Source organism: Thunnus maccoyii, chromosome 22, assembly GCF_910596095.1.
Source record: "Thunnus maccoyii chromosome 22, fThuMac1.1, whole genome shotgun sequence".
Taxonomy (NCBI): Eukaryota; Metazoa; Chordata; class Actinopteri; order Scombriformes; family Scombridae; genus Thunnus; species Thunnus maccoyii.
In genome coordinates, this window is record NC_056554.1 from 17,708,815 (window position 1) to 17,727,370 (window position 18,556).

An 18,556-nucleotide genomic window follows, 5' to 3' on the forward strand; every position below is an offset into this window, starting at 1 on the left:
AAGTACAGTACTTGAGTAAATGTAGGCCTACGTATTTACTTTCCACCTCTGCCATTCAAAAAGATCCATGGAAAAAAAAAGGTCCAAGAGGAAAGAGGCCACGCCCAGCACAGGTGACCTTTCATGAGGACATGTGACGCCCCTTACTCACATTAATGTCATTTGGAAGCAGAGAGTGTAGAGCAGCGACCCATCGATACTCCGACTGCATTGTTTGCCTTTTAAATAAAAACTTTCTCTGAAATCAGAGCAGGCAAGAGTCACATTATACTCTGTAATCCAACTCTTCTGACATCCGCCTTGCCAAACCAGTTTGACTTCTCTTCGCTATGAAGGGGAAGTAGCTGCACTGTATTAGAAGATTTAAAACTCGTTTAAACCTCTGTTGTTGCTTTGCAACTCAACGTTTTTTCTGGCTTTTTGTTTGTTTGATTCAACACTGAGGTAGGCACCCTGTTCGGTTCATTGTTTAGCAGCTGCTGTTTTGTGTTGTCAAACATTCCTCTCTAGTGGTGGATCTAACATAAAATGCAGTGTGTCGGTATGTGCTAGTTGTAGGAAGACGACACCAACTGAATCGTGTTAAAAGTTCCGTCAGTTCAAATGTCTGTTTCCTTTTCTGTTAACTCGGTATAGAAGCCACTCATAGACATGTTTCCTCTCAGCTGGACACATTTTCAATTCGGCTGAATCTTGTTTACCAAAGCATCACTTGTACAACTTTCCTTATAAGCGCTCTGATTATATAACAACTGACCTAAGAAGCATATGACCTAAAATAAAATGGAAATATAATTGAAAAATACGCCATACGCCAAAATACGCCAAAACCAAAATTTTCATCAAAGCAGTCAACTCACATTTAAAGACTTTTCTAAGTGTGCCAGTTAGACAGTGTACCTTAAATTGTCAAATATTTGAGTGGAATTTGGTGTGTGGGTCTCTCCATAGAGAGGGCAGCCAGTGATGATAGCCACATAGGCCATGCTGTTTTTCCAGCACAATTGTGTTTTAAAGCTGTCAGTTTGTATGAATTTTTAGCCACGTTTTCTTGCCTCATCACCCGTTATTATATAGAAAACACTTTGTGTTTCAGGATGAACATGTTCAGAAGAGATAAAGACTCAACAGCCACAACTCCAGTGGTCCCACCTAGACCCAGCAAGGAGGTATGGTGTGTGTGTGTGTGTGTGTGTGTGTGTGTGGGGGGGGGGGGGGGGGGGGGGGGGGGGGGGTTGTTGTTGTTGTTGTTGGTGGGGGTGGTTGTTTGTTTACATGTGTTTATGCTATCAATTGATACTTTAATTCAACTCCAGGATCTGGACAACCCCATCACACACAGCCTGAGCAGAGAGGATGCAGGAACGACTGCAGCCTCGCAGGTGAATGTTCACACTCGCATGTCAGCCATATACACAAGGTGGTCTGCCCACTAGAATATTTCTTGTAGGAAAGCAACAATGTTTACATTGTGTCTAAGGCTGCAACTAACAATTATTTTCATTTTTGATTAATCTGTAGATTGATTTTCTCAATTAATCGATTAGTTGTTTAGTCCATAAAATGTCAGAAAATGGTGCAAATTTTCTATTACTGTTTACCAAAGCCCAAGATGACACCCTTCAATGTCTTCTCTTCTCTCGACCAACAGTCAGCAAATCAAAGATATTCAGTTTACTCTCATAGAAGACTAAAGAAACCAGGAAATATTCACATTCAGGAATCAGAGAATTTTGACTTTTTTTTTTTTTTTTTTTTTAAAAGAAAAAGACTCAAAATGATTGATTATGAAAATAGTTGGCGATTAATTTGATAGTTGGCAACTAATCAATAATCAACTAATCGTTGCAGCTCTAAGTCTGTCAGACATGGAGGACATGATTACTTTATACTGTTTATCAGAGCAAAACTATTAGAAGGTGTCCTGATTTATAAGGTTGATTTATATTTTGTCAAAATCACTGTGTCTGTTTGCACAAACATCAGAGGACGGGTGTGATGGGAGCTATGCAGAAGATCAACCCATTCAAGTCTATCTCACTGGTAAAAAAACAACAACAACACGACACAGTAATTTTCATAATTTTGAGTATGTCATGTAAAATATGGTTGAACTTTTGTTCTATATTCAGGCCCCCCCTGCAGTCAGCAAAACTTCCTCTTCAGAGTCACTAGAACAGGGCACATCTACAGACTCCACACAGGTGAGAAGAAATCAAATATAAATTATACCAACTCAAATATATCAAAGCATAAATATTGTACTTGGTTGTTTTTTTTTTTATTTAGCCACTCATTGTTTGAACAACATCCTGTGGGATTTTCTCTTCTTTTTCTGCATTTATTCTACTAAAAATGAGACAATGACAAACCAATTAGTATTTTTAAATGTATAAAATGTTACTGGTACATTTCATAAAGTTAAAAAAGTAATTAGGATACCTTTTTTTTACAAAAACACACTTGAAACAGTGAAACAGCAATGTCATTGTCCAAACAAGGCAGGAAGCTAATTATCTTTGGCTTCATCTCCAGAGTAAGCCATGAAAAATAATCTCAAAATGTGCAGTGTACAAACTTAGCAGTACTTTAAATGGAGAGATTCTATTCCTGTTTTGACAATAAAAAGCAGAGCCACAGTATGGATGTTTTTCCTGTTATGTTCAGTAATTAAGTGCCTATAATCAGTAATTTATTACATGACTACAATGTAAAGCATCACTGTATGTTCAGAGGAGTGGAGTTTGGTACCAAAAGTTAATTGCAATGATTTATGAAATCTGTATTTCAGAACCCTGGTATGCTGAAAGGGGTCATGCAGAAGGTCAACCCATTCAAGTCTACCTCCCAGGTAACCACAGCATTGTCTGCATATTACAATGGTTATTATAAAATGATCCGTGTCAGACAATACGGCATCCACTCAGCTGGTTTTTCTCACGCAGGTCTCTAAAGCTCCGTCTTCAGAGTCACTGGAACAGGGTAGGGTTTCAGACGCAAATCAGGTGGGTTAAAGATGAATATTTTTGTATCCTGTTGTAACCTGATCAGAAACCAGATTTTCTCCCATAACCTCTTAGTAAAGTAAACCTGATCAGGTTTCCAGACTGTCAGCTGAAAGAAGGAATTGCTGCTCTTAACAGTTTAATGGTTTTCATGGTCTTTTGCATTAACTGTCAACTCACTACCTTAGCAGCCACTTTATATTGCAATTGATTATTGTCAATAGGGGAGGGTATGCATTCAACTGCAACTGTCCAGTGTGATGTTAAATTCCCCTATAGGACATTTTATGTTTTAAAAGTGTATATAAGAATGTTTCTTCAGCAGAAATCTATCTGTTGTTTATTACTGTAGTCTTTTCATTTTAAAATGCAAGCTGAGTTTTGTAGTTATACTGTACTAATACTAACATTTCTAAGATTCATTACTGTAATCGGAATAACGCTTGAGGTTTTTTTTAGAAAATGCAACGTTTTCATAGCGTTGCTTTTTGGGGGTGCAATAGATCACAAAAGTCACGGTTTGGATCGTATCATGGTTCGGAGTCATGGATCGGATCATTTTTCAGATAAGCAAAAAAAAAAAAAAAAAAAAGGAAGACAAATATAACTTTGCCTTCTATTGTTCTGTAAAACACTCAAAGCAAGGAACTTTTGCCCATGGTCTTAAACGAAAAAAACATCGAAGATGTCCTATGTTTAAATAAAATTTTAAAATATATAAAATATTCAATACTCAATTGTTAAATTAAAGCGCAATATGAAGCATGATACCTTCCTGCTTTAAACATGGTAGAGAATGAAACTTCATCAAAACTTGTTGATAACTTACAAATATGAACACGTGTCTTGTCCTGCAGCTTAGTTTGTTGAATGAGCCACCAAACAAACATTCATCAGGGAAAAGTGCACTCCTAATGTCAGTTAGCAGCTAGATAGCTAATTAGCTGCTCAGCTGCAGCACATTAAACAGCATGTTAACATACCTGCAGATGTCACTTCAGACCTGTTAGATGCTGGTTTGGTCGTTGCTCTTCAAACTCCCTGTTAGCGACATGCTGTCTGTCCATGACTTGTACTTAAAGCAGTTTGTTTACTTTGTCTCCAATGAGACATTGAATTATGCAGTTAATCCGCAGTTCATATGCGTACCGAACTGTGGGGGGCGATCCGCATGGATCACGAATCAACTACGTTCTGTTACACCACTGATTGCTAGAGTTGAAAAACTTAGTTCATGGAGCACAGGATTACCCATTTGTGTGGATGTGTTACAGAACCCTGGTATGTTGAAAGGGGTGATGCAGAAAGTCAACCCGTTCAAGACTTCCGCACAGGTACTGTCTCTACAATTCTTGTAAGCAAGATACTGATACTTTGCCTCTTTTCATGAGGCAAAGTATCAGAAACAACAGATGCAACTTCAGAGCTGACCTGCTTTTGACTGGGACTAGTGGACATAAATCAAATGAGATCAAGTGATTAAGAAGAGCTTAGCATGTTGACTAAAGGTGATGTCTAGATGAGGTGATGTGTCACTTCTACACTTGTCGGTGTTCTTCCTTGAAATCATGAATCTAAAGGCAAGTCATCTATAAATTCAATCTGAATTTTCATATCTCTAAAACTGTCTCCCTAGGATATCATTTTTAACGACAGGGTTTCATAGAGGTAAAAATGAGAAGAGTCCGGAAGGTAGCTTGATATCAAGCAATTGAAAATCGCAGAATTGTGCAAAGAATTACGTTCTGTGTCAACTCTTGGCTACAGGTACCCAAGAACAATCCTCAAAATGATTCTGCAGATCTCCAAGAGACTGTGAAAGAACTTCAAGGAAAACAGGTATATATCCTGTTGTACTGATTCGCTAAATCACAGCCTTGTCCATATGGAATTGTGATTTCTTAAAGTTGTTATGCTTAGACTTCAGTTGTCCAATGAATATATTTGTCATTTAGAACCCAGGGGGGATCGCAGGGGTGATGCAAAAAGTCAACCCATTCAAATCCTCGCAGTCAAAGGTACCAGTGGTAATCTCGATGATAATGATACTAATAAATTTATATCTGTAAGAGAAAAATATCATCTAATAAACCTTGTTTGTTATCTTACTTTTCTGTTGTTATGTTTCTGTGTTATTAACATTACAAGAGATTCCATCCTTTTATTACTGATCAAACATTTTGAGTTTTGTCAAATCCTGTATGGTAATTTTAATTTGTCCCCTCATTGATTTCAAAATTGTTCCACCATTGTGAAAGGAGTTGCAATATCTAAGTTATCAATTTAAAAACATTCCAAGCATTTTCCATATCAGTTAGTTTTTCCTGCCTTGAATCTTGTCTTTCCAGGATGCCCAGCCACTACGCAGTGACCTTTCCTCCAGCGATGGAAGCTTAGCAGACAATAACAACTTGCCAGAGAAACAGGTCAGTTTGAACAGTTAAACACGTTAGGACCCCATTAAGTCTTTTTTAACTGAACCTGTAGGTGGTGGACAAAATAAATACTCATGTAGAGTAGGATCACCCTTTGCCTTCAGATTAGCTTGTTTTAAATTGACTATTACTAAAAAAGGAAAGTCTCCTATCTTTTCAAGGATGAAGGGGAGTGAACATTTGCTTCACGCAAAGGTTGAGTCATGTTTGGATCTACTTATTTACCAAACAAAGCAGGACCCAAATCGGTTATTGTTAATTATTATCTTATATTTCTACATTGCCAAGGTTAGGGTTTTACCACACTCATTCACTATTACCACTAGATGGCACCAAAGTAGAGAAAAATTCAAATCCTCCACAAAGATTAAATTCTTTTCATATACTGTTTTTTTTTTTTAACAGCTTCTGATGTGTCATAAATAACAGAATGGGATGACGACATCATTGCCTTTTTAATTTCTATTTATCGGACATGTTTTTTTTTTTTTTTTTTAATTTTAGAACCCTGGGGTGTTCAAGGGGATGATGCAGAAAGTAAACCCATTTAAGTCTTACTCACAGGTAATGTGCAGTGGATAACTTCTTACCTACATTAACTTCCGGAGTTGAGTTTCCAGTGTTTAGTTTTATAAGTTCATGATGGCTTACTCAATGTGGTAGTCTATGTTTAACCCAATATGGAAAAAAAGTATAATATTTTATCTTAATAATATCATTTTGCTGTGATGTAGATGCCAGAAGAGGAATGTCAGACAGACTCTGCAGTTCCTAATACAGTTTCCTCATTCAAGGTACAGGTTAAGGTTACATTTTTTTGTTTGTTGTTTTTAATCTTTTAATGACTGTAGAGGTGTCTCAAAAGCACGCCGTTCTTAAAGTAATTGTAAATCATGTTGATTATTAAATCCATTTTGATATGCTGAATTAACTGCAAGTGTTCATAACCAATGAACTAATTCCCCATTTTATTTTGACTATTAAGATGCCAGCAACAAAACTTGTTTCTGTCATCAGTATAATTTACTCTCTAAATATCAATACTTCATTTCTCTTTTTACATTTTTTAACGCTACTGCTCGTAACTATTCTTCCTTTTTCTCCAACCCATCTCTTCCTTCTCATTAGGACACCCAGCCTATTCACAGTAAGCACTCCGTCAGCACTGAAAGCCTGGATGACAGCACTATAGAGAGACATGTAAGACACAAATCACATCTGTGTTGATATTAATGTGGCTTGAAAGATTTGCTACTAAAATGTTTATTGCTTTTCATCCAATTTAGTCGATGCCATCTAGGGAGAGAGAGAGAGAGAGAGATGCATCTGAAATCCTTTTAATAAAAAGTATAACTGGTACATTTTTAAACACTGCTTTTAACAGTTACTGACACCTTATCCATTGTGTTTTTTTTTTTATTTTACTGCTGCACAGAGTGGAGTTAACACTGAAAATATGCTTTCTAGACAGAAAAATTCAAAGTGTCTGTCAAGGGTGAAGCACTTGTCATGTGAACATACCACAAGGAACCATTTTTCATAATATTTGTTACCAGCCCAGTTACCATGGCCCAGACAGCCAAATAATTATAGAGAAAGGCGTATCCTCCCTGGTCTGTTGGGGTGTGATATTAACCAAACATAATGTTAATAAATAGGCCATTGTGGTGATCTTGAATCATTAGGAAAACATACCAATGGTGACGCATTGGCCACTTGGCATGACGCAACACATCACACAACACATGACTTCTTATTTCCCAATACTCTTCACAAACTAGATCCATCTGCCTGTTTGCTTATCTCAGTGTTTTGTCACGGATTCTTACATTCAACACTGCACAGTTTGCAGCTATAAACAAACTATTTTGATCTTATGTAATGGTTTATACAAGGTATTTTTGAAGCCACCAGGTGTGATCACCTCATATATCATACTGTAGTAAGAACACTAACACCACAAACTCTCCACAGTCTGTTTGGTACACTGATGTTGGCACCAGCAGTGAGGTGCAAAGCCAGCAGAAGGAGGAACCGAAGAAGAGCACTATGGTATGAAAAACTGTGGCTTTGGTCACATTCAAATTGTTAACATAACATGTAATTTAACACTCTGCCAAGGTGAAGTCTAATTGTCCTTTTTTGTATTATTACTCATGCAGTTAGTGCTCTTTTACTATGGAGGGCCTTAAAGATGTTACATCTCTTTATTTCTTCTCTAGACTTTTAGAATAAGGAGGATTCTTCCCAGTATGATGTTTGGGTCTGGAACAAAGGTACCAGTAAATATACATCATTACGCTGCATAATTGGTCCATTACCTTGCACAATAGTATTACTTTTTGTGCCTAAAAATACAAATTACAGTTTTCTACAATACCAGTCAAAAGTTTGGGCACACTCATTCAAGGGCTTTTATTTTCTTTTTTACTATTTTCTACGATGTAGAACAATAATGAAGAAATCCAAACTATGAAATAGCATGTATGGAATAATGTAGTAAACAAAAAAGGCTAAACAAACCAAAATATATTTAATATTCTGGATTCCTCAAAGTAGACACTGTTTGCCTTGATGACAGCTTTGCACACTCCTGGTATTCTCTCAACCAAATTGTTATGTATTTTAGAATTATTGTCATTATTATTATTATTTTACATTTACAATTTTTTTATTATTTATGTTCTAACAACACAGGAATCTGCTGCAGCTTCATCTGACACTCAGGTTAGTAGGCAACACAAGTTTATATCTATTGTACTTTTCAAAAAAACACACACACATACAAAATTTTTGGAACTATTTTAAATAGAATGAAACACAAATTTTAGAAAAAAGGTATAAGAAAGTAGTAGTACAGTGCAATGATAAAAAGACCCAAATTTAATGAAGGAAGTACAAGTGGAGTACAGAAAATCACCAAAGGCACAGAAATAAAGTTTGTTATTGTTTTTTAAGTTGGATTTGAAAGTAGCTACAGCCAAGCTGCAGTAGAGCTGGGGGGAAGGGTTTCCGCACAGTGCAAATTACACTTAGTGTTTTCCAGCACAAATACACTTGTGTGCAAATCAGTTTGCATAGTGTCATCATCCCAGCTCAACATGTTCCTGTTTAAATAAATAAGGCAGGACATTATTTAAAAGGATGAGTGGTTGGGGGATCACCCTTATTTGCCCAAGTAATGTCAAGTACAGGTAAGAGTTCTCTTGTTTGATTTCTCTCTAACTATGTTGTCCTATCTTAACTCCACCATAGCAGCCTGATGTTGCTCAGGTTCATTCTATTCTTTTCCACTGTCTTTTCGTTTCCTCTTGGCAAGTTCATCTCTCTATCACGTGGGACCCATGAGCTTTCTTAGAGCCTATTTAACATGCCACAGAAAATGAAAATGGAGCCTGCTTCGGATGCCATTGTTAATTATAAAAGGGTAAAGAAAAGATTTTGTTAAATATAAAAGACTATTGTAGTCTCACTGTTTACCTGATAAACATTCAATTAAATGATAGAAAAGGTGTATGTAGTCTGTGTAGGCATACTTTTACTTTACATTACTTTTACATAAAACATAAATCTTAACTGAAACTGGCTAACCTTTTTGGCTGAGACGATAATGAATATATCTGTAATATTTACAGTATATTTATAATATATTTAAATTTATAATATAGAAACTATTAGTGGTAATAGGAGTGCTTCTGGTGTCCTCTACACTCAATGACTCTTTTAAAAGCAAAAAGTAACTTTTACAATGGGGGGTAGAACATCTACATCCATAGGCAGGGTGTGGCATACAAAATTAAATCCCAGGCAGTCAAGTGGATGGTTAAGACTAAAAAACCTTTTAAATTTTAGCCTAATACACAACAAAAATATAAATGTATTTAGCAATCTTGCCTTCCGAGGCTTCTAAAAGGTGGTTTTAAAAAACCCACAATCAATCTAATATTCATAAAAACATAAAAAGACTGACCACATCTGGTAAATTGCAAGAAATACAATACTTCACGATATGTTCCATCTAACAGCAATTAGACACGTATAAATATACCACAATTACCACTAAATATTTGCAATTATAAAAGAATGGGGTTTAGTCAGTCTTTGATAACTTGTGGGTTTGAGGTTGTAGATCAGTATGCCTCTTGCTGCTCAAGGCTTTGTACTTCCTGATATAAACATGTCGCCTCTATGCCCATAACTTTGTCTGTGGAGTTGTGACATATTACAGCTCAATAAACTCATTACTACTGTCTGCTGAATAAACTATAGAGTGACACCATTTCAAGTCATATCTTTGGCATTTCTCTATTTCAGTTTCCTGACATTTATTGGCTGACATATACGTGATAATGATATAACTGCTATGAGCTAATATCAGCTGATATATCGGTCAGGATCTGAAAGGCATCATTTTTGGCCAATGCAAACACACAGTGATGTTTTTATATTGCTGTATTAACTCCTCATTAATGTTTCACCACAGAAAAGCATTGATCCATTAAACCTCAATGAAAAGCATTCTTGTGTTCGGAAAACGGGATACAGCAAGGTTAAACGGTTCAACCACAAATGTCAACGAAACAGGATTTTCAGACCGTACGATTGCTCTTTCATTAATCTGTAACTTTCTAACAGAAACAGAAAGTTTGTCCAAAGATTGTGTACAGTGTGCAGTACCTCTCTGTTCTAGGAGGCAGTGGAAGTTCAAACCCTACAGATGGCTGAAGTACCAGTTCCCAGTGAAGGAACAGTCCTGGACCCTCTAGATGTATGCTTATCTTATGTGTTATAATATTACATTACATGATGCGTGTTTGCAATTTAATTTGCACATATAGAATTATTCAAATGAGTCTAAAATTGTTTATTTCTAGGATGAAGACGGTCTATTGGCATGGTGGAGAACAGTAGATGGTATGCTAGATATTGAAGATATTTTATGATTGAAATAATTTATTGGTGATCCCATTTATTGCAGATGAAACCTACATTATACTGTAGCTGTAACAATTTCCTTACTCTCTATCAGGCTGGGATGAGTGGAATGAGGCCAACCAGAACGATGAGGCTGAAGAGTAAGTCAGCTTTTACTGAAGTTACCAAATTGCTTGTAGAACTTATTCTCAGGGCTTTAGAGTAGCGCTGGCCAATTTTGGCAGGGGAAGCAAAATGCAATGCCTTTTTTAAAAACAGCATTTTTAAGCTCTATCACAATATTGTGTTTCCTGAAATCCTAGATGATATCTAATCTTACCGGACTTTGGCTATTATAAGTTGCATTATAGTCAAATGTTTCTCCCATAACATCTTGTTTTCTTGTCTCAGAGTGGTGGAAGATGCAGCTGATCGTGTTTTTATGGCGGCTCGTCTCTTTGTTCGCCTTTTCAACCAGCGTGGCGCCTCGCTCCAGCAGCGCATCCTGGAGCTCCTCGCTTTGGCCGATTCAGCCGACAATTTCCATAAGAAGACAGTCACGGCCAGTGTCGGCGGTGGGTTGGCCAGTGTTGCGGGGTCTGTCACCACCATCACCGGCCTCATCCTGGCACCCTTCACTGCAGGTACATCGCTCATCGTCACAGCAGTTGGCATAGGTGTAGCTACAGCAGGCGGAGTGACGTCTGCCTCAGCCAACATCACGGACACAATGCATTCCAAGACAGACCGTAAGAAGGTGGAGGTGATGATCCAAGACTACCAAGAGGAGATGAAGGACATCAAGGAGTGCCTGGACTTTCTGCAGGTAAGGAACTAAAAGAAGGGTTTTCAGCCTGTGTATTTCAGCTGCATACAAAGCTTGCAAACATACTGCTAAAACCCAAGCGGGTTTTTCCGGGTCTGAAAACTGAAGCCAGGTTGGAAGTGCCTTAAACCTGCATTCTCTCTAATGGCCGTTAGGGGCGACTGCACTGGCTCCAAAAAGAAGTCAGATTGTATGGAAGTCTATGAGAAAATGACCCTACTTCTCACTTGATTTATTACCTCAGTAAACATTTTCCCAAGGAGTTTATGGCCTCAATCGCTAGTTTCAAGTCTTTCTCAATATAGCATGATCATTTTGTAAATTATGGTCCCAATTAATTTAAATTTGACAATAGACCCTCTTAGTCAGATGTTCAGTTTTTCTGGTAAGTATATTTTGTTTTAATGGTTTTAAGCCTGTTTTTTGCTAGCGAGAATTAGCATTATCACAGTTAACCATGGATTGTAAATGCACCGTGTTAAGCAAACTAGCAGATAGCCACTAGGGTTAGGGTCAGCTCCACCCTCTCTTCCAAATATGGTCACCTCTGGCTCCAAAAATTCAAGATGGCAACATTCAAAATGCCAAACTTGAGGCTTCAAAACAAGAGTCCATAAACCAATGGCTGCGTCCATGATTTTTTACAGTCATGCTAAAACTTCATGACCATGTTCTTTTTACCTCCTGAGTATGAAAAAAATGTACTTGCCTCAGATTTGAAATATGTGCAGGGGTTATAACCCCCCTTTTTTAAACACGATGAAAGAATGGAATATGGTGTCTAAATTGTTTACTATGAAAATGCTATTTGAGATTTCAGGAGTCAAAAAAGTAATCATAATTGGCAATTGCTTAATTTTATTTTTACATTTCCACCTAAACTTTATATTTGTGTCTCGGTTTTCCAGTCCCGTGCCAATGATAGATATTCAGGTTTTCATGCCAACCAAAATCAAGAGCATCATTTTGAATTCCAGTGGTGTAAAACTATGGTTGATTAATGCTAATGTTTACCTCTCCCCTCCACATTCCCAATCTCCTCACTACCTGACAGGAAGGGATGGAGACACTTGAGGAGTGGGATTTTGAGAAGTACGCTGAGAGCATCTCAAAGAAGCACCTCAACCAGAACGTCAAACATGTAATGAAGGAGGGCGGCCGTGCCGGCAAAGCTTTAGTGATCAACACAGAGAGCCTGATTAACACCGTTCAGGTCCTCAGTGTTGCAGGTGGCGCTGCCAAAGCTGCCCAGGTGATGAGTGTCACCACTGGAGTTATGTCAGGTCTCTTCCTGGCTCTCGATGTCTTTTTCTTGGCAAAGGATTCCATGGAGCTGAAAAAGGGTGCAAAGACAGAGTTTGCAGCTAAGATCCGAGAAGTTTGTAAGGACCTGCAGGATGGGCTGCTGGAGCTGAACCGCATCAAGGAACAGCTGCAGAAAACTATGGATGGGGTAGAGGTGGAGGTAGAGGAAGAGGATGAGGAGCTGTTGAAGTCTGATCTTAAGAAACTTGTTGAGCTTGAAGAATGAAGGAACAGTGGATAGGGATCCAATCCAAAACCTTTGCCAAACCAAAACTGTCTTAATCATAAAATCATAAAACCCAAGCAAACCTTCAAAGTTGCTTTTAGTAGTTTTGGTGGTTAGTAGCAGTTACTGTAGTATTGTCATTACTGTATAGGGTCATGTTGTGTAAAACTCTTTTACACATTGTAGTAAAATATTTTTAATATTTATTTAAAGTAGTAATTTTAATTAGATGTACTAAACCAAAAGTTGATTTATTGTCAATGTTTTTGTGTCATTAGTTTCTTTCAATAAAAGTGGTTTCCTGCTGATTTGTCTGTCTCTTTTGTATCAAATGACTTGTCTCAGTTGTGGAAGGTTTGTCTGTTTGTTTGTCAGGTTCCAAAAGCCATTTTTATGAATTCCTGAGTTAATTGCATCTGTCTCAGCCAGCATTTCAGAAGTTGTAAAGTAAATTACAGTGCTGCATAATACAATGGACAAGCACAGCACAAAGGCCATGGCTCAAATTCCTTTTAAAAAGGTAATGGAAAAACAACCACAACACTTGTTTGAGCAGTTTATGTTTACATGCTTCTTCTGAATGAGGAAGTATCTAAAAAGAAATTATAAGGTGGTTCCACATGAATTTTTGAATTCCCAACAAGAGTTGAGATGGGTTGGACTTGTTAGGGTGCCGATGGATTTCATTGTTATCGCATACTTTCTACCCAGTGTATGCAAGGACAGCCTCTGACCTCATCCCACTGAGGACACTTCTTTCTGAACAGGAATAACAGGATAAGTGTCAACAGAATAAATTAAGTTTGAGGGAAACAGAGTGTCTTGCAAATTTGTGTAGTGTTTGCTATCATACTTTGTTGCCTGTACAGGCCAAGGTTGAATTTGTCTCATCTTCTAAGAGAGCTTGAGTTAGGTGGGGAAGTCCATTCTGCTGTGGACCATAAATAAAGACCTCTAAAACACCGAACTGTACAAAAAAATGACACTGACCAGTACTACATCAAATACAATACACAAAAGATATACAGACTAAACTCAAGACTGTGTAAACAAATGTTACAGAAAAAACATTACTTAAGTGTTTTTTTTCTGTAAATCCCTTTAATTCTTGTTAGCCACTTAAGTCTTTAATGCGGATTAGTCACATACAACATAGTCTCAAAATGTGCTTTGATTACAATCCAGCTATCCAAGCTCTCAAGAAAGAACTTGTTTGCTCAGACATCTTTCAGTTTGTTTTGTTTGTGTTTCTTGCAAATACAATTAGGATGCTAAATTTACTTCTCTCTCTGTCTACTCTGAATCTCACAAAAACTTAGCCCTCCATCCATTTTGTTTTATTTATTCTTCTATTTTGTTTATTTTCTACTGTTGTTTTTTTTTTTTTTTTTTTTTTTTGCGGAGCTGCATGGTGAAATCCAAAGATAATTTTCAGTGGACAATAAAGCTCATTCCTTTTTAATAACCAACCCATATTCTCATTTGTCTGTTATTATGCATCTGTAATTGTTAGATTGTTGATAATATGTTTACGGCTATTTATTACAACACATTTCACCCCTCAAGGACAATAGCGGCTCTAGTTTGACCTCTAAACCGTCATATAGACAACCTATTTCTGGTGTACCTTATAAAAAATACTGAATTTGGTCATATTTTGGTCGATATGTCCTTGTCACTGAGATTATCATATCTTTTAAAGGTTAGATCAAGAATTTTGTGAAGCTGTTGTTGCCTCATCAGGATACTTAAAACAATGTGAGTTTAGCATGTAGGACTGTGACTAATAAATACATTTAGAGTGAAGAAATTGTTCAGCGATAACTCTACAGTTTGTTCGGTATTAACCTCGTTTAACTGTGTTTACAATATGTACTAACCGCTACAGGGATTAAAAGGTTGAGTTTAACTCTTTAAGTGGACTTACATAATTCCAGTTGCTCTACAGTAGGAGTATGTACATAGGCTGTGTACATAATCTTAAGAATATGTACATAGTAGTAAGAGTAAATATATATTTTCCTGAAAATAAAGCACAAAGTATGATGTATGAATGTCCTCTCTTAAGTATTATCATGTCCTATATAAGGTGTTAACTCTACGTATTGTGTACATGAAATAAGTATATTTTTCAATAGAAAGATGAGCATAGGCATTTATTCTTACATAAAGAAAGTAGAAAGTCAGCTCAACCACAAATTATTAGGAAATCTGCATTTAGTAGCTTTACTACAGTAGCTACGTACAAATAAACACATTTCAGTAATGACTCTCCTGAAGCTGCATACAGTGGGGTTTTTTGTTTGTTTGTTTGTTTGTTTTCTTTTCTTTTTTACAGCTACAATTGAAAGCAACTACTTTCAAGTGTTTGAAAGTAGTTGCTTACTTACACATCTAGCAGAGAGAAAGCAACATCCTGCTGAAGTTGGAACTCTGGCCACCGAAAACATAGTGGTGAGACTTATTCATACTGGTTTAAAAATGCAGGTTTAACATTACAAAAGCACCTTTAAGTGTTTATTACTAATTAAAAACTAATTAGATAAACATAATCTATTAGTCCATTAAATATTTACTGGCAGATTAACAGACTTAATCTATAACTTGGTTATAATTGGTTTCTGATTCTGATTTAAAGTGTACGGTCCACTTAACAGTAAGTAAAATGTGGATGTAATGTGTGGGGCCCAATGTCATGCTTGGACCAAGGTTATTATAGTTAACTGAAACTAAACTACAAAACTGAAACTAGGTGTGAAAAAACATTTTAACCGAAATAAAATTAAAAATTGTCAATTTGGCAAGCATGAGGAAGCATTGGTGCATATGTTTATTGAGACTGGGATGTTTACATGACTGTGAGTCAATGGCCTTTACAAAGTGTTGTGTTCGTATTGTAATACCTACTCTGAACTTCTTAAATCTCGCCCCTGACAAATACCCCCCATATAATAATAATAAAAAAAAAAACCCAAAAACTAATGCTGAAACTAATAAAAACTAAACATTTTTAAACAATAAAAACTAAACTGACACCAGCAAACTCACTCTGGAAACTAACTGAAACTAAACTGAACTAAAAACAAAATAAAAATAAAAACTAAAGAAAAATACAAAACTATAATAACCCTGGCTTGAACCTCCAATTGTTCCGTTTTAAAAAAAAACCAATCCCCATGAGGAAGAGCATGCCTAAAGGGTTTACAGTAAACGGAGCATGTAGCTATGAGGAAACTTGAACCTTTCTTATCCAAACCAGGTGAAAGGGTTTTTTGTTGATTCCTATCATGCAACACAGAAAGAATCTGCTCCAGCTTGTTTATGTTGCTGCCAATATGCACCTAAACTCCTGACCAATACCTCCATTTAACTCACCCATGTTTAAGTAAACAAAGATAAGTCTTCTTAAAAACACACTTAAGAAAGAAAACATATCCCGATTCACCTCAATTTAGTTTTTTAATGGATTTTAATTCTTTTTACTGTTACTTTTGTTGATTTTAATACATTTTTACCTAATTTATCCAATTTGTTATTGTGGTTTTCATACTGTTGTTTTATGTGTAGCTTTTGTTACTTTGTAAAAAGTGTTAAATAAACATTAATATGAGCAGTAGTGAGAACTAAATTGCATGTCATCTATTTGGGATTCCGGGATTTCATGTAATAATTACTAGTGTATTATTGATTATGGTGGCACAGTGTTATTTGTCATGAGCATCAGTAGCAGAAGTACTTTTTAGAGGCAACATTCCTACAAACAGCATATGTAGCGGTACCATTGGTAATAGTTGTACAGTAGTAGCAGCCATAGTCATTATAGTATTAGCAAAATTGCAATGGGAGCAGTAGTAAAAGCTAAACAAAAGCAGAGAGTGGAAGATCAAGAAGAAACAAAACACTACACAGCAAAAAAGCTTTAAGTGTGTCATGATGGTGACACAAACCCTGAGGCCAAACTGTTTGTTCAGGACTAATTATTTTAACTTTTATTTTGAAGTTCACTCATTTTCTATTTTGGTGGGTCACAATCTCATAATGACGAGGGAGTCGACTCATTATGTGGTGTAAAGAACCATTTTTTAACCAATGAAGGAGAAATATAAAAATACCCATTGCTAAGGATCACCTGACTTTTGAGCAATAAATGGAATTTCCATGACCAATAACTACAACTGACTGATGATTGTAATTTTCATAACTCTTTATACATTCAAGACTTTAAATGAAAGACCCTATTCTTTAAGTTTTACGCTTTGATTCATTTCAAAAATCCCTTTTCCTCTCAGTTCAGTTCAGTAAATGCATTTCCATTCAGTTATGTTAACTGAAACTACCAGCAAAGACTTTGCTTGCCTTGTGAAAAACTTTTATTAGCCTTGCTTCGCATAAGTAAACATCACTCTCATCTTTGACAGCACGGATGTGGTGAAATATTTACTCTTCACAAAAGTCAACAACTGTATGACATGGGCTTTAGACAAAAATTAGAAAATCATTTTTTGTTCCCTTCATACATATATGAACTGATGTTTAGTACTATACTCTCAACACAAACACAGACTCATTGGCTCTGGTTGACCTTGTTTCTTTTTTGTTTGTTTTTTTTCTTTGTGGTGTCACGTGTCAGACAGGTACTTTACCAGAAGTAGGAAGGAAAGAGAGAGACAAGGTCAGATAAGAGAAGGAGGTAGACAGTAAGAGATGCCTGAGGTTTTATGTGAGACGTTTACTGTAAAACCTTTGGGGAAACTCAACGCAATGTGGCAGTGATGCAGATGAACGAGCAGAGCTGGATTTTTGTGGCTGAGACCAGCCTTGAGCAAATAAAACATTGACCTCAGATGTCACCTTTCTGCATGTTCAGGAAGTATCCCATTTAAAAGTGTTCTGGTGCAGATCATGACCATTTGCGATGGTTGGATGCATGCAAGGTTGGCCCATAGGACAAAGCGAATTTAAATTTGCACAACTAAAACAATCAAGCACACAAGTTACATGAGTAAAATGATCAGAAAGTGACAAACAGGTTTATTCATAACTCCTTAGCCATTTTTTTGTTGGCACATCCTGAGTACACAGCATGGTGTTTAATGTTCTAGCAGCAGCAAAAGCAGAGTAGCAGAGAGGGCAACTACAAAAACACCACAAAATTTTAAAGAATCTACATTTTATCATGTAATGTTTGCCTATTATTTAGCCCTTAATTCTTAAAAAGCTGCCAGTGCAGTATTAGTATTTCACCCTGTTTCCAATACAATTTTTCTAGAAATAAGTGTCAGTGTCTTGAAAGAAGCTGGAAGAAGCTAAGAGAAGGCAGATGTTTGTTTTTCAGTGAAGGAATAATGCTAGAATGATTTTTTTTTTATATATAACTGGGTCAAATTATCTCACTGCACTAGCAGATCTCACCACTTGTTAGTTTGTATTTTTATCTCCAAACATATATCTGATCAATCTTTCAATGTAAAGTTTTGATTTCTTTTTCTCACTTAGTAATTCAACAATGGACCACATAACATTAATGTGACCGTTTTCAATCAAACCAAAAAGCATTTTCAAGTTGGCAGCACACTAGTATCAGTTAAACCTGTTACAATACATCATGCCCAACCCGTGTATGGCATGGCAAAATGTGAATGGCAAAAGAGTGGAATCAGGACATTCACCCTAACCTAGATGATATAATTACTGATTGTTATCTTGAATCAGTTCCAACCCACACACACACACACACACATGTAATTAAATGATATGTGTCACCATTTATAATGGGGATCGGCTGGCAGGCGAGAGAATTAATCACTAGTTGTCAACAGCCACAGAACCTTTCCATCTGTGTTGC

At 36.6% G+C, this 18,556-nt stretch overlaps 1 protein-coding gene across 2 annotated transcripts; it reads left to right on the forward strand.

Moving 5' to 3' along the window:
• Nucleotides 1-146: 146 nt before the first annotated feature.
• si:cabz01007802.1 lies at nucleotides 147-13,032 on the forward strand. Of its 2 annotated transcripts, none has more exons than XM_042401602.1 (22): nucleotides 147-444; nucleotides 1,097-1,169; nucleotides 1,317-1,382; nucleotides 1,987-2,043; nucleotides 2,133-2,204; nucleotides 2,792-2,851; nucleotides 2,946-3,005; nucleotides 4,280-4,339; nucleotides 4,773-4,844; nucleotides 4,961-5,023; nucleotides 5,354-5,431; nucleotides 5,945-6,004; nucleotides 6,175-6,234; nucleotides 6,569-6,640; nucleotides 7,415-7,492; nucleotides 7,663-7,716; nucleotides 8,138-8,167; nucleotides 10,131-10,208; nucleotides 10,315-10,354; nucleotides 10,470-10,515; nucleotides 10,766-11,180; nucleotides 12,235-13,032. In XM_042401602.1, the coding sequence occupies exons 2-22, from the start codon at nucleotides 1,098-1,100 to the stop codon at nucleotides 12,709-12,711; spliced, it is 2,070 nt and encodes a 689-aa protein (XP_042257536.1). In that variant the 5' UTR covers nucleotides 147-444; nucleotide 1,097; the 3' UTR covers nucleotides 12,712-13,032. The 2 variants fall into 2 exon arrangements, with proteins under 2 accessions (XP_042257536.1, XP_042257538.1); XM_042401604.1 differs by having other exon boundaries at nucleotides 10,134-10,208.
• Nucleotides 13,033-18,556: the final 5,524 nt, after the last annotated feature.